Source organism: Stigmatopora argus, chromosome 3 (genome assembly GCF_051989625.1).
Source record: "Stigmatopora argus isolate UIUO_Sarg chromosome 3, RoL_Sarg_1.0, whole genome shotgun sequence".
Lineage (NCBI taxonomy): Eukaryota > Metazoa > Chordata > Actinopteri > Syngnathiformes > Syngnathidae > Stigmatopora > Stigmatopora argus.
In genome coordinates this window covers 15,228,337-15,252,515 of record NC_135389.1, presented here as the reverse complement: position 1 = coordinate 15,252,515, position 24,179 = coordinate 15,228,337, and the positions used below count along the sequence as shown (strand labels likewise).

General features: G+C 39.3%; 2 protein-coding genes across 4 annotated transcripts in view; both read right to left on the bottom strand.

Moving 5' to 3' along the window:
* Window positions 1-12,503, bottom strand: part of insc (INSC spindle orientation adaptor protein) — a 29,804-nt gene extending 17,301 nt beyond the window's left edge. Inside the window, exon 1 of the mRNA XM_077596764.1 lies at window positions 12,388-12,503. The gene's annotated coding sequence lies outside the window, so the exon portion shown is untranslated. The remainder of the gene's footprint in view (window positions 1-12,387) is intronic.
* Window positions 12,504-12,850: 347 nt separating this feature from the next.
* LOC144071554 (calcitonin gene-related peptide 1-like) lies at window positions 12,851-20,841 on the bottom strand. Of its 3 annotated transcripts, none has more exons than XM_077596771.1 (5): window positions 20,719-20,841; window positions 19,545-19,640; window positions 18,189-18,326; window positions 14,110-14,297; window positions 12,851-13,626 (listed from the first exon to the last, which is right to left on the bottom strand). In XM_077596771.1, exons 2-4 carry the CDS (start codon window positions 19,628-19,630, stop codon window positions 14,135-14,137), a joined length of 387 nt encoding a protein of 128 aa, XP_077452897.1. In that variant the 5' UTR covers window positions 19,631-19,640; window positions 20,719-20,841; the 3' UTR covers window positions 12,851-13,626; window positions 14,110-14,134. The 3 variants fall into 3 exon arrangements, with proteins under 3 accessions (XP_077452897.1, XP_077452899.1, XP_077452896.1); XM_077596773.1 differs by having other exon boundaries at window positions 14,110-14,294; XM_077596770.1 differs by lacking the exons at window positions 12,851-13,626; window positions 14,110-14,297 and adding an exon at window positions 14,327-16,760.
* Between the last annotated feature and the right edge of the window lie 3,338 nt (window positions 20,842-24,179).

Genomic DNA, 24,179 nt, shown 5'->3' with positions numbered 1-24,179 from the left:
GGACGGCTGCTCGTTTTATGTTTACTGTGGAGTTTAATTAGCAAACAATTGAATAAAGTGACAATGTGTCTCACTCACACAAATGCAAAGATGTTTTATTTCAACTTTGGGGTAAGAGTTTTTCTTCAAAACTCCATGTATTACCTTTTAGATAAGTGGGAACTGGACTAGTCCCCTACCCTAACCCTCATAGATGTGTACAAAATGAAATGTAAGCTGCCAAAGGCTGTGTTGTAAAGTGATGTTTTAACGGTAACATATAAAGTGTAGCATGTCCAAGGACATTTACAAAAGGTAACATACAAAACAAGTAGGCACAAACTCTGGTCATGTCAAAGAAAACTAAGCAATTCATTTCATTCTGCAAGTCTGTAAAAACTAAAAGGCTATAAAAAAAATAAAATCTGATCACAACTACTCTCCGTAAGCCAGTGGTCTCCAAACTATTCCACAAAGGGCCGCGGTGGGTGCGAGTTTTCATTCCAAGCCTTAAAGAGGACACCTTTTCACCAATCTGGTGTCCTACAAGTGCAATCAGTGGATTGCAGTCAGGTGCTTCTTGTTTTCTGCTGAAATCTCATTGGTCAAACTGTTTATGCTAGAAGGGTTGGAACAAAAACCTGCACCCACACCGGCCCTCGAGGACCGGTTTGGGGACCCCTGCGGCGTAAGCATTCAAGCCCATTTGCTCACCATTGTTTTTAACCATTAACAATCGAACGGCAAACTGAGACCATTCAAGTCCCTGCATTCATACATTTTCTATACCGCTTTGGACACTTGATTGGTCACCAATGAATCAAAATTGCCAATTGGAGTTTACCAGACACTTAGAACTGGAACTCTTCATTTTTGGCCAGACTTGCTGACCATTTGTGCTTGGCTGCACACTTTAAATTCAGTAACCGCAACCATTTGTAGGGGGCAGATGGCAGGAGAGACAACAATTTGTTGCTGTTTGGTAGAAAACCAAGAAAAAACATATTCCGTGGAATCACAATTGAGCTCCTTAGGGTCAGAGCCAATGACAGAGGCATGTTCCAGCAGATTCCATAATAAGCTCTCATGAAGATGACCATAGAAATGGACACCAACATCAATCATGTAATTTTGTCCATGAGCCCTTTGAAAGTATGACTAAGTAGATCTAAAAGAATAAGGAAAATATCCTCATCAGACAGATGGCATTGCTTTAGCTTGAGAAGCTAGGCTGCCAATAATTCCCTGATTTTCCAGTGTTTGTTTTAAATGGACAAAGGCAGAGACGGCAGCATTTTGAACTTCCCAGCATGTCACCGAAGCCACAAATGTTACACAGCACCGGATTTGCTTTCATGGATGAGAGAACTTTGATGGCACACCGGCCAATTTCCATACCTGTGTGGACTTCTTTTTTTCATGTCAGGCAATGAAATGTGAGACACTCTCGACTGCGGGTTTACCCCGGGCGGTGGGCTGCAGTGTCAGCGGTAAGGTAGACTGAACAAAGGACACCCCTGTTTTAGCTTTTTTGTCATATCGGCTAAAACAACAACCTCCAAATGCATGTGTATGAAGGAAATTAAAGGTAAGAATCGTTGCTGAACTTGCATGCAACCTTTGGGAATAAGTTACGTAATGAGAAAAGTTACAGCATAACTTGTACTGTACAAGTAGAGAACATACTCATCAATCATAATCAACATCAATACTACCATACAAAATAAATACCCATCAAACAGCATCAATCAAAACAGCACATATCACTCAATAAGTCTTGAAAAAATATTAATTTAGTTTATTGATGCCAAATTAGCCATGAAATGCAGTCTCGCCAGATTCGCCTGCGGTTGGCCGGCAACTAGTCCAAAGCATATCCTGTCACTTGACCAAAATCAGCTTGAACTGGATCCAGCCCACTTTCACACCAGTAGTTAGGATAAGCCTAAGATTTTTGATTTCTTTGTGCTCTTGCTGCTTTCCTTCACTACACTCTGATACAAGAGCCATTATTCGACAAGGCTTTGCTTCAGGTTTTCCCCCTCTTTGTTTACGATAATAGGAATAACCAAGTCGGGTGAGAAAGAAAGCTCAAAGATAGCATGTACGCTGTGAACTGAGCTCAGTGTCTCTACGAATCACTCTCATGCAGTCAGTGTAAAAATAAATTCTGAGTGCTTTGATGTCGCTCTGTGGTGAGCTTGAATAACTTCTCGTAGACTTTATGACAGACCGATGACATTCAAAGAAATCATAGTGGTGGCTTCTACAGAGCATCCGCCTAGTCCCCAAAAAAAGAACAATGTGGTAGCCCTCTTCCGTGTTTTCATTGTTTTCATTCTGCTCATGTTTGTTTTGGGTTTTGGTGGACTTTATTGGGATCGCAAACTGTATTTTAGTTCATTAAAAAGTTTTCCCGCTCTGTTTACTGGTGACTTGTTTCTTTATCTCTAGTGGCTCTAAATACTTTGCATTCCACTGATTACATTGACATGGACCTCCCCATCTCATGAGCTCCTTTTTTGCTCCCGTAAAAGCTGATATTTGGACTTGCTAAATTTTAAGGGAGGGAATCATACAACTGTAGGGCTATTTTTTGCTTTTCGTACGTGGCATCTCGCATATCTAAAAAAAACTGTTTACTATGTTAATAAAATCATTTATGTGTGTGGCAAATTGCTGCTAATCGGGTATTTTGGTGGCTAAACCAGTTTACACTTGACATGACGCGGTGATATAAATTTTACTGGATGACATGGCCCACCATCTTCTACAGCCTAATGATGGAAAAACGGTGGTCAAAAGGTAACATCTATCTCCAGAATGACAGGGAAACCCTTCAAAATGACGCGGATGCTGCCAAGTAAGCATGAGTAATGCTATTTCCATGATATTTTACTACACAACAACAATGTTGAAGAAGATGAGCAGGTGTCAGTATGGAAAGTGGAAGGTGCATTATAGGTAAAACAACACAAAAGTGTTTTTCCACCTTCCAGAATGAATAGTTTATTGTCATTTTAACATGTAAAACCCAGACGTGTATCTACTATTATAGAAAAAAAAGAAAAGAAAAAGAAAATTGATTAATTTATTTGACCTTGTGAACTAAATATTAATGACAATAATTAACGTTCAAATGAATCATCCTTAATAAAAGAAATATTCCCTACCTCCAGAGACACGACCATTGATCCAAATACATTTTAACTGCACTGCTGACAAACTATCCAAATTAACTCAGAAATAAAAAACTGAGGAAGCATCTAAGACACTCCATACGGACTGGTTGACTTCTGAGAACTGGATCGAGGACTGGTAGAGGATCACTTTGGGTACATGACACCGGAGAAGTGACTGCCAGAAAGGCAACAGGAGCTGCTTAATAATGAAAAAGGCCTGCAAAGAGGCAGCAGCACACACATCTAATAGTGGGGAGTCGTCCCGACATAATTGGACACAGGCACACTGCTCGGCCACCTTAATGTAACAGTTGTAATCAGCCATAGCGAGTGGTCGCACATGTTGCTAACAGCCCTTGTCATCGCCCTGCGGCACTTTACACACCGTAGGCTGCAAACGTGTTTACGTTTACACTGTTTTATTGTAAAAATGTCCCTAGCGCGGCGACCACACCAGGAGTGGACTAGAAACTCAACGGGTCTGCTACCATGTTGTGTGTTTCCAATGCGATAACAGAAAATTGAATCCTTGCCAGTTTTAGGCTGCAAGTGCAGTGTTACACGCAGCATTAACAAAAGCTTGAGTGATTCCCACGCACAATATATACAGTAACGATACGGAAGTGAACCCGCTTCGTGCTTCGGCCACGCAGCTACTTCGTAAACAAACACAGCAGCTTAGTCTCGGGCAGTCCGTGGTGAGCATTGGTGTAGTGTTTCACGCGTACGAGTTAGTCTTTACAGCTGGACTTGGTGGAATCCAAAGCTATACGTGGCAACAAAACTAAAAGTAGACTCAGTATTTCTTCTATGAAACTTTTCCTGTGGAAACTCAACAATGAGGTTAGAGGAGATATAAATATAGCTGATATTTTGGGTTAAAATGACTGGACGTTTTTCAAAACCAAAAAGATGAACTCAGTTTTTGCTGAGCAACCAATGTTCGGAAAAAAAAACAGCAGCAGTGCATCAGAACATTGATGTAAATATGAGATAGATTAAGCGTAGGAAAGTGATTTGTTAAAGATTGAGCCGTCAACATTCTCTTTACCAGAACCAGAACTTTGTGGTAAAAAAACAATTAAAGTTATACAAGACAGAAACAAACCAAAATACTTTCCAATCTCCATCATTTTTTTGGTACAATAGAGACTTTGTTGTAACTTCGCCGGCTTTTCCTGAGCATTTTATATTGAGTACTGTACCATCTGTGGGCCGAGCTATCCGAAGTCAAATGCCTAATTGGTATTGTCAGGTTTCTTGATTTCTTTTCATATCAAATGTCTGGCTTAGGCATTGTCCTTGTCACTGGCAGTTAAATTTCTACATTCTCTTTGTGAAGTTTTAGTTTCAATTAGAATTTATTTACATTCTTACGGATGCAGTAAGAATATGAGGTCAGACCAAAAGATTTTTTTGTAATCCTTTAAAGTTCTTCAGACTTAATTACACAAAACTATGGTTGTGGCTTTGGATATGGTTAAATTTTATTAATGTTTAAAATGCATACTGTAAAATCATACTGATTTTATTTTAAAATCCAACCTGTATAAAGTTACCCATTATTTATTTATTTATTTTAAGTAGTCCGTGTGTGTTCCTTTTCAGTACCGATTACATTTCTGTATTATTCCTTGTGTCGTTGGTATCCAAAAAGAGATGCTAAATTAAACTGAGGTCACAGCTATGACTCCATACCAGTTTAAGAAAGGGAACATTACGGGATTGTTGTGTCTTTGGTTTCGTAAAATATTTTCATTTGTAAAGCCACTTTTGTTTTATTTGCACATATTTCTTCTGTTTCGCTGCTGGGAAAATACTGGCATTTACTGAGCAAGCGGTGAGAAGGCTACTGCAATAAAATATGCCATGTAAAAACAATATTAATGCCATTTCATGCTTTTCTTTCAATCTTGGCCAACGGTTTTTGAGTCATAAACTCAGAAGAAACCTGCCTACAGTCTCCAAGTTGGACGTGGAGCAAGTAAAGCCTGTTCACCAGTCGTATAAAATAAAAGCATGTTTAAACTTTTTGCCTTTTCAAGCATTTTTCTGTGCTTGGAGTGCTTCTTCAGGATCATTATTGTTCGGAAGAAGCCAGAATCTTCCATTCAAACTGTTATAATTGTAGCGGTTAACTGTAATTTACTCCAAAACCTCTTGATAGTCCCCTCATTTCATGATTCGATTTTCCCAGATGGACTGTGGTTTATTCTCTTTGGCAAAGATCATGACTGTCTGTTTCTTTAGTCACGTGAAGAGCAAGCTTCTGGGAGGATAGTCTTGCAGTCTTTACCTTAAACATGCTGTCTTTAATTTATAATGTTCTGTATTTCGCTTTTCCTGATGTGTTTCGTGTGGTATACACCACGGCACCAAACATCGCATTGCCTTGTCATCCTTTTAATAAGCTATCTAAGGGATTCAAGTTTGAAGACACATGTGAGGCTCATTAGAGGACAAACCTTGGCTGAACATGCCCCCAAGGTCAAATCATTTTCAGTCTTGAACTAAACTGTGGATTCCGCCTTTTTTCAACAATTCATTGATCTCTATTTTTCTATGGAAGCCAAAACTACAACTGTGCCCAACAGGCTTTTGGAGCACTTTCCGCCATTCTCACCTCTCAATCAAGCCAAAAATGACCTCACTCGCATTCCTGTCTCATGGCTCCTTGAAGCAAGATAGAATGCGTTGCAAATGGCATTAGCCCCAGCATTACATATCAGGAGGACCCGGCGACTACTAGCACCAATCCATATACGTAATTATAGGCATGCCGAGCATCCAACAACACCCACGCTTATGTATACTTATAAAGCCAGGTACGCACATATGGATTGTTTAAATGTTATATATGGATTGTTTAAATGTTAGACCTCACACGTCGTACTACAGAACATCCAGACCACCTCAAAAAATATTGAACTTAACTAAATATTGATTAATTCTTTTATATGTACTGTCCCTTTATTAAATAAATCAAATTCAAATTCAAGTTACAGTTCAATAGATAGCTTCTTATGACAGTCTCATAATGCTCTCATAATCATGACATCACGCCTGTCATAAATAAATCCTTACTGCAGGTGTCGTTCAGTAAATGATTGACGCAAAATGAACAGTGTGTTTGGGTTATGTCACATGTGTCAAAGTGGTGGCCCGGGGGCCAAATCTGGCCTGCTGCATCATTTTGTGTTGCCCGGGGAAGTAAATCATGAGTGCCGACTTTCTGTTTTAGGATCAAATTAAAATGAAGAGTATAGATGTATATTACATTTCCTGATTTTCCCCCTTTTAAATCAATAATTGGAATTTTTAAATCAATTTCTTCTGTGTTTTAAGTTCAAAAATCATATGGTAAAATCTAAAAATATATTTTAAAAAGCTAAAATAAACATTGTTCTAGATCTATAAAAAAACTGAATATCCAGGGCTTTTAATCCAGTTCTTTAAATCAATTTATTAAAAAAAATCTAAATATTATATCTAAAATGGTCCGGCCCACATGAAATCGAGTTGACGTTTCGCGGCCCGCGAACCAACCCGAGTCTGACACCCTTGGGTTATGTCATTTTACTGACTTAGTCCGCAAGCGAGGCAAAAGGACCAAATTTGGCCTTTTTTCTCAGCCTGTGCTGTGTCAAGGTCAGAAAAACAAAAATCACCTCACACACACTACACCACAGTATAATGGCATAGATCATCTTTCAGACATCTGATGATGCAGCTTTTGCTGAAAATGCTACATTTCAGTCTAATCATCAGTGTCGTCATAACCGCCTAATGCGCACGAGGCAAAGACACAGCTGTTTGACATTATACGACCGAGGGGAGGTAGGCAGGCTGCTTCTAGCGTGGATACATTTAGACAAAATGACTGGAAACAGGGAACCCTAGGCGGGAGGATCCACTGCGCCAGATCGAAGCCTAGCAACACGCACCACTTCAAGGATATTTTATTTGGGGCGTTTCCCAGCAGCATCCCCTGCCAACGCGCCAGCCAAATGAGAGCCACATGGGGTCAACTAAAGTAAATAATGCAAAGAATGCACAGGAGCCAGTAATGCAAATCCATGCTACTTTTAACTATTTCAATGTCAGTGATAGGCGTGAAATCTATTTGAACTGGGATTGGTAGTATTGAATGATCACGTTTCACTGCCATTGACGGACATAGACGCCCTATCCAGTAAAGCATAATTTTTATTTATGATAAAATACGTGCAAATAATTGATCAAACTACAGATGATTAAGTATTGAAAAATTCTATGAAACTCAATAGGGAAAGTAGTCACGGGTCTACTGTCAGCTCCCTTGGTGCAACTAGAACAATCTCAGTAGATTTCAGTCCGAGCCTCCTTCCAATTAGCAGATGGACTGAAGGAAGGAACTTTTGATGTTGCGCTCGAAAAGCAGAAAGAAAAAGCAGGTCATGGCAAGTAAAGCTTGGGAGGGCTACTCTAATTCAAGCAGTCAAATATTGATCGGCTCTGCGGCCTTGGAGCCGCACGCCGGCTGCCATATTGGAGCCACCTACGCAAAAATTTATACCTGCACTCTCCTAATTGAGTCAACCGTCAACGTCGCACACGGAAAAGCCACGTGCGGTGACGTACAAGCTGTGCACGTACTTCCTTATTTTTGTGCTACCCAGATTAAGTTATGCCATGGCTACCGACCGACTGCTGGGAGCAGTGTTGTTTTCGTTAACAACGACAACAACAAAAACAAATTTTCATGACAATGATGCAATGAGGACAGGCTAAAAAGATGTCTTGGACTATTTTGACAAAACGAGACAGTTGGAACGTTTTGTCTGATGAGACAAGACGAAATGTATTCGGTGATATCTTCGTCATATGTGAATTTGCTTGATTGTTTGTGCTGTTAGTGTGCCTGAATCCTTGCCGTGTTTGGTTGTGTCCTTTGTGTGACATGGTATTATTATTTGTACGTTAGTACATAGAGGTGCAAGAATTATGACTGCATTTCTTCAGTCGACCCAGTTTCTGTGATCATAGCAATAAATTGTCTGAGCATCTGTCTCTACACCACTGGGGGTTAAATGTTGTCTGCACTCTGCTGTCGAGATCAAAGGTAGAGTTAAAAAAAAACAGCAGCCAGACTAACAGAACCAATACCAGAGAAGTACTTTCTTATTGATGCAAGATGGAGCGGAGTTTGAATGCAAATCCATATGTAAGAATACACTGCATATATGCATCCTCTATGATCTGAACCCAATAACATGTTAACAAATGTAAAATGTTGTTAATTGTAGGCATTCTTGTAAATATGAGAGGTCCTCCCCTTGAGTCAAAGCATGGAGAGACTGTCCAGCTTTGTCACAGATGATGTTTTTGAAGAGTTAAGCATAATTAAAGTTGCCACACCCTCTTCTTGTCCTGTACAGCAGCTGTATTAGAGGACGGGAAAGTGTCCTGCATGCTAAGCTATTTTGGTGTTAGTTTGTGAGTGGAGAAAATGGTAATCATGTACACTTAACTTCGGATAGGATGATGTCATGAAGGGGCCAGACAAATTGAAAAGTGGCACTGTCAAAAACTGTCTTGGACATGTAGTTTTTCCAGTGGTTAGTTTTCTAAGTCAAAATCTACAATTCAGACCATGAAAAAGAAAAGTGCACGAAAATGGACAGAATTTTCTACACGAATCAAAGCCTTAGGTCTGTTCATCTATTTTTCTTCTTTGAGGGACTTGTTCACAAAAGCTGCTCAGATGTACCACACCAATCTCGCAAGACCACAACCATGGTCACGTGTTGACAAAAAAGTTGAATAAAATGCACCCCACCAGTCACAAAAGATAAAAAAGGAAAAAGTCACACAACAGCCTAACCAAGATCCTTTGCTCGCAAAAAGTCAGATTAAAAAATTCCGGTTGGGTATCATTATTGGATTGGATTGGATTGGATTGGATTGGATAACTTTATTCATCCCGTATTCGGGAAATTTCGTTGTCACAGTAGCAAGAGGGTGAGGATGCAGAAATAGGAAAGGCATTTTAGACATAAATAGATAGATAAATAAATATTATCATGAAGATCTTTTGTTAACAAAATACCAGTTAGAATGGCGTCCATCACCTGTACTCAAGTGACAGAAATTTTGAGTCATTCATTTGCTTCATTGTTATTTCAAGTTAAGTCGATAGGAATGGGGAAAAAAACACAAGTAGACCACTACCAAAATAACATGACACTGTCATACATACTTTGTACAAAATGTGCCAAGAGCCTAAATGAAGGAATTTTGAGTAGAATTCAGTAGACCGATAGAAAATGGTATGAATTGTTTAAAAAAAAGTTTTGCAAAACCTTAAACTTCCAAGTAGACAAAAAACACAAACAATCATCACTCCTGTGTTTACAACTAGCAAATATCACCAATTTCAGATGTTCTCCAGTCAAAACTTTTCTTTGAACTCACCCCTGTTGCTGTTGTTTAAAAAAGGTTAAGTGTTCCCGCCGGCATTCATAGCTACACTGTTTTTTCTTCTGTTTTCTTCAGTTTCCCTGTCCCAGAGCTGTGTTACCCAGCCCTACTGGAGCAAAGCACTGTGCAGACTGGCCCGGCTGGAGAAAGCCCACATCCCACTGTCAGTCAAGTGGTGGAGCATAGTTTGCGCCGGGCCATGGTCCAAACAGACGTGAAGTTATTCTATTTCCGTCTACTGCCATGTGACCACTGCCACTACTGCACATTGGAGGGGCGGGAGAAAGTCTTGTTGTAATTGCATACTGAGATGTAATTGCATGACAAGGTATAAGACTTTTTTTAGAAGGAGACTCTGGAGAAGGAAGGGGAAAAAACATAAATAAATGAGGAGCTGGCTTCCAGATGTGTGGGCAAAGGGGAGGAGAAGTCAGCAAGGGAGGGGCTGAAAAAGATGGAGAGAAAGTGCTACAGCTGCAAAACCAAATCCCATTTCGGACCAGGCGCAAAGCCTGTTTACCTTCCCGGGAAGGCATTGCACGCAGGCGAGACGAAAGGGGGGGATTGCGGGAAAGTTAAGAGGACGTCGGGTCAGACTTTGTTGTTTCTGGACCCGTACCGCCTTGACTTGTCCCACCGGTGTCTGCTTTCACGCTTGGAAGTGACACCCTCGTGGAAAAACCAAGTCAGGGGGGGGGGGGGGGGCGGTCTTCATAAACGGCGAAAGAAAGTTCAAGTCCAAACGGCAGCCGGCTGGTTCACATTAGCTTACGTAGTGACTGAATAACGAGTTGGCCACACATTCACGCCTTTAGTCTGTAAATATCAGTGTAAATGTTCTGCTCACGTTTGACCTAATTTCCCCATAAATGTAATTGGAGAGTTCTTGGTCACTACAGTACAGGAGCCACACACCTTAATTTTCTGGAAAAATAATTTGTTCATTCATCTTCTGTGCAGATTATCCTCACAAGGGTCAAAGGGGAGCTGGAGCCTATCCCAGCCAACTATGGGCAGTAGGTGGGGCACACGCTGAAATGCTTATAAGCCAATCACAAGGCACAACGAGACAAACAACCATTCACGCACACATTCATATCTAGGGACAATTTGGAGTGGTCAATAGGAATGTTTTGGGGTGTGGTAGGAACCTGGAGTACCTGGAGAAAACCTATACAAGCATTGAGAGAACATGCAAACTCCACACAGGAAGATGTACTAACCACTCGGTCACCTTAACGGTCAATAACATTCTTATTTACAGTAGCAGATGAATGTGACTGTGTTAGGGGTTAGGATTACCGTATTTTGGTTGGTTTTCGACAACTTCCGAGCTGCTCCCGAGACTTGTATAGCAAGCATGACGTTGGGATAGTCCGACATAGTATGTCCGTTCACAAAATGCTAATTGAAAAATATACAGCTTATTAGAATGCTATGTTTACATAAAAAAGAGAAGGTTGTTAATATTAGTGCATTGCTCTAACGTATAAATAAGAAAGAACAGAAATAAGCATTGGGACAATGTGTGGTGGGGGGTTGGCGGAGGTTACAGGATGCATGATTGGTCAATGGTCATTTGGGGAAGAGTTTGCGAAAGGTCAATGAAGCCTTAGTTGAGATTGTTTTTATGGCGGAGCCATAAAGTTAATTTTAAAAAGCAGTAGAAAAAACAGCCATCTTCCAAAGCTCTCTGGTTTGGAAACAGATTTGTGGTGTTGGATTCTGGGAATGGGACTGGGGCTGGGGTCGTCTTCAACTCGGATTTTGGTGGGGGCTTGATTTCTTAGACATAAACCCTCTAATTTCCATGTAAAGGAACCCCATGCAGTGCATCTGTGTGCCATTAGCAGTACCATTGCTGTCTTTTTACATCACTACTGGAAAACTTGCTCCAAAACCAAAGCGCGACCCACAAAGCTGCCTTCCAGATGCCCCCCACTCATCCCCGTAAATCACCAGAATCAGATGTACATATTTTTCCTCCGCTTGCGTCGTCCAGGAAAAGTTTCCGAGCGGATCCCATTGTGGTTGTGGCTCTTCTCCAGTTGGACTCTAAGACAGGCATCCATGCCACTAGCTTCACTCACTTATTAACCATACAGGTTTATTCAGCAAGCATGTTTCCACAATACACATCGTTAAATATTTTCCTTCAATTACAATAAAATACTGTTTTGTACTGGTTTCAGAATGGCGATAAAATTCCTGCCCGCACTTGGACACACATTTGCCGCTTCCAAATAGGATCAACTCTATCCTGTTTCGCAATTTCATCCTTTTCTAATGATGTTATGATGCTTGGTACGCAAACACCATTGCAAACATACCCTTGATTTGACATCGAGCTTTTTTTCAACCGGAGCCGATTTGTTAATTTTAGATTTCTTTAACGTCATTTCTTTATGTTCAAACAAAGAAATGTACTCACAATATTGTTTTGTAACATCTAAAGTTTTAGAAAAAGCTACATTTGAAAAGCAGAAAAGTTATAACATTCTCTTTGTACATTGTGTGGCATACTCAAGATGACACAACAATTGTAAGTTTCTTGAATGTGAATGTTAATGCTATTCCAAGGAAAATATGTAAAAGAGCTGCTATGCCATTATTATGGCGGAATCATACCCTTGTTGCAGAAGGAAAAAGGCGGCCAAAAATTAACAAAAAATCCCAGGAAAATTTCCAATTAGCCAGTCATTGGAAAAAAAAAATCTAAATTCCCCCATAGAGACAAATATATGAACTTTTGGATAACAGCATTTACCTGTTGTAGCTCCTGTGACTATAAACTATCCAGTCTGTTTCCATGTTTCCCTCTTCTGACACACCTGAATCGAGTTATCAAATCAGCAGCTTGCTCTCCAGAAGCCTGATACTGATCATGAATATTTGCTTCAGGTGTGTTGGTGGAAGGGGACGTGGAAAACAGACTGGAAAGGGGTCTACTTCTTGGGTACTAATACATGCCAAGTGATATCATGTTGACACACACTTCTGAAGTAACATCTTTGCTGGAATCGCTTTTAATGAATCATTTTATTAATAAGGAAACCAAATCATTTCTAAAGAGTCAGTGTCACCAACTCTGGTCCTGGAGGACACCGGTTTTAAAAAATACGGTCTCATCTGATATGCAGTATATTGACTCTGATCAGGATGATTAATTTTAAAAAAGCATTTCTTTCCTTTGACGTTCCAAAAAGAAAAAGTCTGATTGCAAGTTGTACTGCCTTTTTTATTCTGCAATTACCCATGCACTTATTATTTTGCCAAACATATCCCGTTTGATGATGTTCTGTTTTTTTTATATGATCTGTTTCCAACAATAATCACACACATACACACACACACACTTCACTCTGTTCTGATGGTGTTAAAACACTATTATTTCAATTATTTATCGTTAATTGACAGTGTTTCAAATGCATAATATGTGGTCAGTGCCCCCCACCTTAACGACCTACAAAGAACAACACAAGTACCCCAAAACCGAGTGTATCTAAAATACATTTTAATCTTGCTCAAATATCTTTTTTTCCAACAATATTGTTGACAATATTTATCATCAACATCATCATCACCATCATCTCCATTCTGCACAGAACTATACAATCATGTAAATTGTTCTACATCAAGGCACAAGACAACAGCCCATTGTGGGGGGGTTGGAGGGAGGAGTGGTTGGGGGGGTCATGGGTAGGCTGATAGGGGTCCGCTGGCTGGATGACGCTACGCGATAGGACGAAGAGAAGGTGCAAAAACTTGGTGAACACATTTTTTTTCTTCTTTTTCAATGATACGAATGTATAAAAGACAGTGTACACAAACTAAAGTGCTTTTTTGGACCAAAAGCAAGATGAAAAGTTGTTTTATGAATGTGAGTGTATGCAAAGGGCCAGTCCACTGTTGGTTTTCTGCTTCGTCGTTGTTGTTATTGTTTAGTTTTTTTATCTTCTTTTTTCATTTGTTTTTTACTCCCGATGTTTTCTCGCCAGGTGTCAATCTGTATAAAACACAAAGATGAAGAAAATACACAGTATCAGTTCACTGTAAAAATAAAAATGGACAAAGGATAATTTAACGGTGATAATTAATTTGGTAATCATGCAAAAGATAATTTATGGTTTTATTGATGTTCCAGTTACAATGCAAAATTAGTATGTTTTTTCTTTTTAACCCTGAACCGAAATCCGAATATAACAACGGTAAAATGAAAAGATAAAAGTTCAATTAAGAAAGTTATGAAAATATGTACTTGTTGTGGAAAGTATGATTAAAATACCTTCAATTAAAAGGTTGTCAGCTACAAGTAGAGATAAATGTTTTAACTATCATCTGAACATTAATTATAAAATGCTCATTTTCAAAAAATACTTTCGAATGACTTATGATAAAATGTAATTTTCAACAATTCATGACCACCTCACAAAACAAAATATGAGTTTTATATCTGGCTAAGCAATGTTAAAATGTTTGCTCAATTTACCTTCCTCAAACATGTGTCCAGACGCTCACATGGCAATGCTTCTCCTCCGCCTGCCAAAAGCTTTGGCGCCAACATTGGTGGGCACAAAGTTGCTGCTGCCCATCCCGCCCGATCGGCTGAGAAAGTCCGCCAGGCGGTGAGTGACGCAAGTGGCTGTGTTGCAGGCTCGCTTCTGTGCTGTAACACTGCTTCAGGAGAAGCAGATCAGGCTATTAAGACGACGTCTCCCACAAAAAAAACTTTAACATACAGTAATTCATATTTTGAGATTTTTCAATTGACATACAGAACCTCTGATTTTGTCTTGAGGTCCAGGGTACCGTCAAAATATCAATGTTAAAACCCAAATACAGTACACTGAGATACTAATTCAAGTTTGTTACAAATATGTTTTTTTTTTTTAATAAATGTGATTTTTAAATGACAAGATAAAAAATGATAAGTAAAAACAGATTAATGATAAACAGCTGCTTAAATCACATCTTAAAATGTTGTGCAACAGTTGGGGCAAAATGTTGGCTAAAAACAATCTTTATAACAAGATTATTAAACCACAACTACACTTGGGTTTCACTCATATCAAGTTAGACTTTAACTGTGCTGATAGTCATTAAAACTACAGAAGTTGTAGGATGTTAGTTCCAACATGATTATGCAATGTTTGCTAAGCTATTTTAAACACAAGTATATGCTTAAATATTTGTGTGTATTTCATGTAGTTTTGATGTTGCTCTTACCTTATTACAGAATGTGCTGAAAGACTCCTCCCTTTCTATCATATTCCTTGCTTGCCTACTGACTTTTTTTCTTTTTTACTTCCTTCATTAAGTCCTTCATTTATCGCAATTTCCAGAGCACACTGTACTGCACTCAATGAAAATTCAGCTAAATCTTTCTGGTAGAAAAATATGTTTATTGAACGAGGAACATGGCGGCACCTGTTGATTCTTGTTACACGTGAAAAGTACGCATGTGTGTCTGTGCGTCTGTGTGGGGTGATATACAGTAAAGAACATCTGATTGTCTGATTTAGGGCTGGGCGATATTGCCTGAAAATAAAATGTTTTTTTAATTTGTTCTAATCCCACTTAGCTTCTAACAAAACTAAATTAAAATTAAAGTGTATTACAAATAAAGTTGGCTTGTTTTTTTCTGCCATTGAAGATTTGTTTCTTTGTCGTGGAACAATTTTAATACGTATTGATTAGAGATCGGGCCATATTGATCTAATATTTAATTCATTGATTAAATTGTTTGCTATTTTAAGGCAAATATTTGCTATTTTGAGGCAAATCTTTGCTATTTTGAGGCAAATCTTTGCGATTTAGAGGCAAATATTTGCAATTTAGAGGCTCAAAAGGAGGATTTGGAAAGAATGCCATGTCATTGTCAGCAGAGAAGCTGTCAATTCATTAGTGGATTTAATTATGGCAACCCGGTTGCCAGACAGAACGTCCCTAAAAATAAAACCATAACTCCATCGTGGCCCGCAACAAAAATGAGTCCTCGGAGATCTCCATTTTGGGCAATTTTAGCACATAAAATGGTTTTGCTCAGAACTAGGATTTGTCACAGACACTTGAGTGAGCCAAGCCCAAAATTAGGCTGCATCAGCGGCCGCAAAGAAACATTTAGTGTGGTGGAAGTTCAAACTTTTTTTTTATACTTTAACCTAGGCAGGTTTGCATCCATAAACCCTGCTAAAAGTGGGCCATCTGTTTTTTACGGGTAAGTTTAGTTTAGGGGGACGTGAGCAAACATTGTGTATACGCACAAACGATAACTGTTAAGTTATCGCATGCCTGAAAAGTGAGTGATTATTATTTTCATTTAGACTCCAATAAGCATACGCTTGCACAGTTATAGTTAAGAATTCTCATGCAGAGCTCTATCTATGGAATGCCGATTATCAAATAATCCTGAATAAATAAGTATTTCTCACGAGAAGGCCTGAGTCATTTTAAAGAGGATAAAGAACCAAGATCGGTTCTGATTCAGACATCTGGATCGGATCGGAAGAGAAAAAAATTGGATCGGTGCGCCCTGAATATTGACTTTTAATGACATTGCCATGTTATTAAATAAATATGAACTCTGACCTACTCCAGATGATGCTTTCTTGCTTTCGGATTGAGAATTTGGGCAAACGTAGAACTCACTAGCCTTTTGGTCCAAATATCGGCTAAAACGTTCGCAGAAAAGAGTAGTTGCGAATGAAATTTTGGAAAATGTATTAAATCTTCTGCAGTGAAACTGCACTGGAATTAATCGATAAAACAAAGTGCTGCAATCGCCCAGCCCTAGTCTGACACCCGATGTGGATGCCTGTTTGATTTCTCTTCACATGTCAGTCAGGCAAGTCACACCAACATGCGCTGGCCAATGAAGACGACTGGGAGGTAACGACATAGAAAGAGGGCAGCAAGGGGGGGACAGAGGATGACGGCGTAAACGGGGGCGCTTAGACGGCGTCAAACGTGGTGCCGTAGCTGGCATAGTGCTCGCCATCGGGGGCGCTGCGCTTCTTGCCGGGCGTTCCCGCTCCCACGTTGGTGCGGGGGAACGTCTGCAACTTGTGCAGCTCCTGAGAGAGTTTGCCCAGTACGCAGGTGCTGAGGCCGGAGCAGCGCTTGGTTAGCGGGCGGGCCATGCTGTCAGAATTGGGGTACACAATACATACAGATCACATGCACAGGGGTGGGATCGAGCGGGACAAAAATCAAACTGTAACATGCAGGAAAAATCATGGGATCCCACTGGAATTCTTTTTCTTGGATGAGTCGACGTGACATTATTAAGAATTATGCAATAGTAAAAAATAAAAATTATTCTGAGATAAAATTGATTATTTCCAAAAAGATGAGGCTGAAATATTTCTTTTCCCTAGTTTAGAACTAAATTGATTCAAATAGCAGCTAGAAAATGTTGGCTGAATAGGCTCGCTAATATCAAATTTTGTTATGTTTGTTTTCCAATGCTCATCCATAAGAACTCCTGTGGGACACATTCCGGGTTTCTTTTCAACCATGCATTTCCAAGACATTATACATCATATGTTTTTCCTTTTTTCATTTCATACATCTTTCATACTATTAACATTTTCAATGCAGGCATGCCAATCTTTCTGTTGCCAACTAATCACTTAAGAGCTTTTCTCACATCATGCTCACTACATCACTACCCACCCAACCTTGCATATGTGTGAAATGCATCACTGCCAAACCCCCCTGCCATTTTCCTACACATTTTTTTACATTCATTGAACAATTCCCATTCCCATGCAAACTACCATCATGCACATTCCATTCAATGTAATATGACTAATTTAGAGCAAGTGGTTCATGCGGGGGTGCCTTCATGACTCCTTTGTTATAATACATGTTTGAATTTAACGCCCTACTTCAAACTAATTTTTTGAAAATTCAAATATCTAGCGAATATAAATTCTTTAGAAAAGGCATGTGAAAAGCAGAACATTTAAATAACTCTCGATTTGGGAATTCAAGTGCAGAAATATGGTTAAAACTCGTTATACATGTGGAATTGTATGGAGAACATTAAGAAATTTGGGGAATTTGATCAAGTTTGAGAGATGTCAGGTATATGTGGAAAAACTTGAACATTAATTAGTTTAAATCAGTTGACAAATGTGAAAGGATGTCTAATATGCAAAGTATTCCTTAGTTTTAGAGTTTTTTGCGGGAAAGTGGGTTTTGGAAGTGTGGTTGCCACCTCTGAATATGTTCTGAATGAGTTGAAGATTTTGAGGTTTGTTCACAAAATGTGGAAAAGAGGTTATCATCTAAAATTTCTGCATACATTGTTCTCATAGATAATGTGAAATCTTAAAATAAATTGATGAATATGGCGAAAGTGAAAAATACTTCCAAGATGTCCTGAATGAGCTGAACATTTTGAGGTGAAATGTGAACGATTAAAAGTTTTGTCTGTCTCGCTAACTAGAAGATTTTTGTATGTGTGAAGTTTGGACTTGTGAGAAAATAAGGTATATTTCTAAGCCAGTACAATTATAAACATCACAATTAATGTTAATGCTAATGATATAAGTGTAGATGTACCTGTTGCCCTCAGACAGCTGCTGCTGCTCCAGCTCCTCGGCCGTCATCTGCACAAACTCCTTAACGATGGCGTTGAGTAGTCGCCGCGCCTCATAGTCTGTCAGCGTCACCCGCTCTGACATGGACTCCAGTACCGGTCTACCGGTGCAAACAAAGAACAAAGAACCGTAACTCAAAAAAAAAGACACAACAGCTGAATTAAATGTGAATAAATATTGTTCATTGAAATATGTCTTCACTAAAATGGAGTTTAAGTGAAAAAGTTTTTCAAAAGTTCCCAAAAAATTGAACAAAAATGTTCAAAATGTTTGCAGATTCACCTAAATCTATTGTGGGGGCATAGGGGCGTGGGGGCTCCTGGGCCAAATGAGATGGATGAATGGGTAGATGTGATGTGGGGGGGTTCAAGGTGGCGCGGTGGAGGTTTGGGCTGAAGTCACCCACTTAAAGTGGGATGACGTCAGCGTTAGAGGGCTGCCCGCCAACTCTGGAAAACAATCTGTGCAAAGTGCCTCCTCATCCTAATGTGCATCTGTCTTTAGATATATTGATACTGATGCTTATACCAGGCTTTAGGTAAATATAAACTTGTAAAATGGTAGGACACCCTATTAGGCACAATCAGTTTTGAAAAAATGTTCCACCACCAAATTCATAATGTTCGCCTTTGATTCATCTTCATATAAAAGTGCCTTCATTACTGTAGTGCTATTTTCTCTCTCTGGCTATTTACGTAGGGTAGAAACAGCCCCAATTTTGACGCAGAGGAACAAAATACTGTCAAAAATACTTTTGTCTGAAATTAATATTGTTAATTTTTGTACATCATTTTTGCAGATTTTTAAATGTCATCATATATAAATAAATCTATGCACCATAATAGTGGAAAATTAATCATATTAAGATATTTGAATTGTATCATTACTGAGTATTTTTGCATTTAAAGGCAAATTTGAAATCTTAACATTAAAAGAATACAAAACAATGTTAATTGAAATGACTAATTTCAAGAACACATTTTTGTGCAGTTCTTGCATCTGAGTCATCATCAGGGGTACCTAATGGTTTCTTCCCAGTTACTTTGAATGGGGTCTTTCTGGCAATTCTTGGCAAGTGCAACAGTTTTCCAATGGCCATGTACACTTGCATTAAATGCCATTTCCTTATATTTATTGCATTATAGTAATCTGCCTGAAATGCTATTAGTATAATTGGATGCAACAACTTTTTAAGTGGATTAGCCTTTATGAAATGATGGCGTCTCCTTCAACTCATGCAGTTACATTTGTGCTTACTGAATTCTTGTACCTTTCTAAACAAACGGGAAGCAGCGCGCTTTGTGAGATAGACTCTTACCTGGCGGGGGCGGCTTGCGAACAGTACATCTGGCAGATAACCAGGGCATAAGCGATGAGAAGAGCTGAGACCTTCAACATAACCATGGTACCCCCCCTGCGAAACACACACATTATCAAAGCACACATAGTAACGGTGCCATTTCAAGAATACCCTGAAAGCATCCGTCCAGGATGGAGGAACTGCCAGTGCTGGCGGATGGGACATGGCTGCACAAGTGTACGTGTGAGAAGGTTTTTCTGGTGTGCATAGAATATATGTGCGTAGGGGGGGAGAATGAAGGGTGGGGGATTGACAGGGAGGAGGAGATAGTGAATACCGCTGGAAAAACTGTTTGTTGAAAAAACACTAAAATTCTTAGAACAAACATATTTAAGCCAAAACTAGTAAAACAATGTACGTACATCAACATGAATTACAAGTTGCTCAAATGCTAAAATCCAAGTTAAACTCAAATCTACTACTGCTGTGGTTATTATGAATTTTAAAAAGAATTTTTAAAGTCTTAGTAATTCGATACAAACCTGTAACCTCAAAACTTGCATGGCATAACTTTGATATATTATAAATTATATCCACCCTATTGGGTTATTTAAAAATTGTGATTTGAACGTAATATGCAGTTTTTAATTTTATCATGCTAAAGCGTAAAATTGAAAACATTTATAGAATGAAATATGCTATAGGAGGATGTTCAATTATTGTCTGAAAACATTCCCCCCATGAATGATTTTTTTGAAAATTGCTTTTGAAAAACATTTCTGCATTTTGTGCCAAAATGTTTCTTAAAAATGTTCATAAAAATGACGGTAAAAACATTGTTATATCAACAAAACTTGAAATGTTACAGCATTATTTCACATAATAATTAAAGCATGACAAATTTCCCAAATTGGATAAAAATGTTAGTTAAAACCAAACTATGCTGAACAAATGAACACAGAGACAAGGAGGAGTTGGAATGGAGGGATGACAGACTGGAGGAAGAGGTGGTGACTCCATCCAAGCTTCCCTGAGGAGTGCATTAGTGTAATGAGCTGCCATTGCAAGACATACCCCCCCCTCCCACCACACACACACACACACACACACACTTCCTTCAGTAACCCTGGTAATGGCCCCCAATGCCATCACAAATGACCACGTATCAAATCATCATGAAACAAACACTCACCTTTGGCGAGAAGCACCAAAAAGAAATAAGTCTCAAATTTGTGGGACTTTGGGGTCCGAAACAGGTGCTACGAGCTGTGTTTTGGCGTGCAGCACTAAGGCAGTGGCCCCCTATATATCCCGCCAACCGTGTTTGTGCAACGGATGTGGAGGTGGTTAATTATCCCACAGGCCAGCCAATGAGACAGTGAGCTGAGTCGGACAACAGCCAATGGGAGGGTGGCGGGATATGTAGACGTCATCCGTACAGCCACTCCATTCACAAAAATCCACCTCATTTGCATTGATGTCATTCATTAAATGGGAAAAGTTACATTACTCAAATCAATAAAGATCCCCCCCACCCACCTACTTTTTTAAATGTAATTCAGGGCCATCTATTGGTAATGGGGCATACTACACATAGAAGCCCTCATTCATAAGCTTATGAAATGACGTGACTCACCGCTCAGGCTTAGCGTACCATGTTTTTCGGACGCTAAATAACTATACTAAAGTAACAGTCTATTGAGTTTATGGAAAAATACATATACTGTATATACAGTGGTACCTCTACTTACCAAATTAATTCGTACCAGAAGTGTTTTCGTAACTTAGATTTTTCATAAGTAGAGATGCATTTTACACGTGAAAGTCGTAATTCATTCCAACCGTTATTATCCCCAATATTACCCCAGTAACCCTTTAAATATTATAAAAGTATACCAATTTGGAATGAAATATGTGCAAAACACAAAAAAAAGAGAAAAGGGGTAAGAAAAATATTTCTCAAGGCATGCAAAGACGTTTTCCATTGGCGTGTATGGGTGAGTGCGTAAGGAGGAGGGGGCAAAAGTTTGGCAGCTGAGTAAACATACACACACACGGAAGTAAAGAAACCGCTTAGAATGACGCTCACCTAACCTTAACACAGATCCTTCCTTTAACCCTAGACCTAGCCAAAACCCTAATCAGCTTATGCAATGATGTGACTCATCATTTACATTTGTACTTCTAGTGTGTTTTGATGGTATCATGCCATGTCCGCTTCCACAACAAGCATGTCGCGTGGAAGCAACAGCAAAGCATCAAAGTCTATTGAGCTAATGGAGTGATTGGAGACACTAACGATGGGGGGGAGACGGGCCTCTCTCCGGCTAGGCCACCGCCACCCACGCGTTGAGTAAACGAGTCGTCCCATCTCCGATCAATGACCGCTGTTTCCCCAAAGCAATTACACAACTCTTTGTCATGTGTTGTTGTCATTAGCAGCCATGAGTGTACACATGCACTTGTGTGTGTTTGCCTTCCTGTGAGTGAAAATGTTCCAAAGCATAGACAAAAATATGTGACTCTAAAGTGGTCTACTATAAACAATTTAATAAAACAAGTGTTTATTTCTACTGTAAAATATTGGTCAAAACATAATAAACTTATAAATAATAGTTGACAAACAAATCAGACCATAGTTAGCTGGGATAGGCTTTAGCACCCCCGCAACCCTCGTGAGGAGAAACGGCATGGCAAATAAATGATTTTTTTTAAATCATTAACTTAAGTGTTAGTTAAAAAAATGTGTTGTCTTTTGTTCATTTTTATTCTGTCGTAACATTGGATTGGATTGGTTAGGCTCAAGCCAAAGAAAACTACCCCAAAAAATTATTTGGTGATATCTTGGTGCAAAACACAATGTTGAAGTGAATTAAGGATCTCCGCTTAAAAAAAGTTCTTTGCTGTCATCTTGTGGCATCTATAGGCAGCTACAACACCTCTTTGGGGCTGTCAACCGATGAAAATGTTTTGTGAAAATATTTTTGTTAAAAAATACCTACCCCCAAATGAAAGGCAAAAAATGTTTATTAATATAATAAATGCACGAAAATGATCACTAATGCAATACTTGGTCAAAAATCTTTCATCAGTCAGTGTGTGTCTGTCAAGTCAATAAATGTGTGCGGTACTATATGTCAAAGAAGCAGGAAGGGGGGAGGGCTTGTGCGTCATAGAGGAACCCCATTAGACAGGATGAGCCTTTTAGTGCTATTGAGCTTAGCGGGCTCACCCGTGTCAGGTGCTAAATCATCTCCGGATGGCTCGAATCTGCTTCTAACCCGCCGTGGACCTTCTGCCCGCATCTTCTAAACCCACTTATTTTGGTTCAAGGCCTGTTTGAGGGTTTAAAGCGGTTCCTGGGCCCAGTCTTGCCATCCTTAGCAATTTTTGGCGCATATGTGAACATGATCTGGCTCTGTGGTGTTGACTCAAGTGTAAGCCAGTGAAACCCCGTTGAAAAGAACACTCACGTTTCTGCTTTTCCACATTTGATCCCCTTGGAAGTACCGAGTTCGGTCTGTTTTAAAATTGTTTGACAGGTTGAAACTAAAAGGGAACTTTAGAGGCTTTAAATGTAGTCCATTCCTGGTGCACTTGGTGGCCGTGTGCATTTGTCTGTAGTATTTTTATTTTTGATGCACTGTTAAAATAATTAAAAATTATCAGGTCACCAAAAAATGAAGTGAAAGTGGCTATTCGGTCATTCACATCGCACTCCTTCCCAAGGGGAGTTTACCCAGGCCATCCTGACTCATTTAAAGTTTCCCTACCGTTCATGTAAATAAAAAAAACTTTTATTTTAAATTGCCGCAACAGACAATACAGTAACCTTTGAAAACTGCTGCCCCTGTCTTTGCCTATCAGCTCACTCACCCACATATAAGCCATTGTTTCTCAAAGGTCCAGTTTTTAGCCCTCTTCCTACATTTATCTATTATCTTTCACATTTGGAAAGTTTTATTGTAATCCTTATTGATTTTGAATGATACCCGGCACAACTCAGTCTGTCTGCATTGATGTTACAAAAGAGTTTTTGGATATTATTTAAATGATCCCGGATTTACAGTGAACAGTATATACATATTCTTTTATATTTAAAGGCAGCTTTGAAAGCATAAGCACGATTTTCGTGAACTTCTTTAAAGGCCCTTTTTTTAATCTATGTTAAGGAATGTTACATTAACTTGCAGTAGTAAACTTATTTTCACGTTATATTTCATGGCAAATTAAGAAGGTTTTTATGGCAATAGAATATTTTTAGCTTGATTTTCAGAATGGAGCGATTGTTTTCTTTTGAGGTTTACCAGGAAATAGACGCATTGATAAAGCCGCCTACGTCTGGCGTGTTTGTGACTGATATCGGCAGAAACAGACTAATGAGTGTCTTTGACTCCCAGAAAAGGGGAAAAACAATTTAAAAGTGTCACATTCAATATTTTAAGTGGCAGGAACCACCCACTCAGAAAGGGGAAGACGTCAATATGTTTGCACCATGGCGTGGTGAAGCGAGCCAAGAAGCCACGTATACGAGTACAATAATGTCATACATGTGGAGAAGCCATCAGGTCATGGAGAACATAATGATTTATGTTTGGTCACGGATCCCGGCGGTCCCGAGATGAGGCGCTCAGGATAAATCACTTCCAGAGA

Coding starts and splice junctions, on each gene's coding strand:
- LOC144071554 (XM_077596770.1), bottom strand. CDS start 19,630: ATGGTTATGTTGAAGGTCTCAGCTCTTCTCATCGCTTATGCCCTGGTT. Junction 18,327..19,544: donor TCGCAAGCCGCCCCCGCCAG/GTAAGAGTCTAT, acceptor TTGCACCGGTAG/ACCGGTACTGGAGTCCATGT. Junction 16,761..18,188: donor CAGCTGTCTGAGGGCAACAG/GTACATCTACAC, acceptor CAATTCTGACAG/CATGGCCCGCCCGCTAACCA.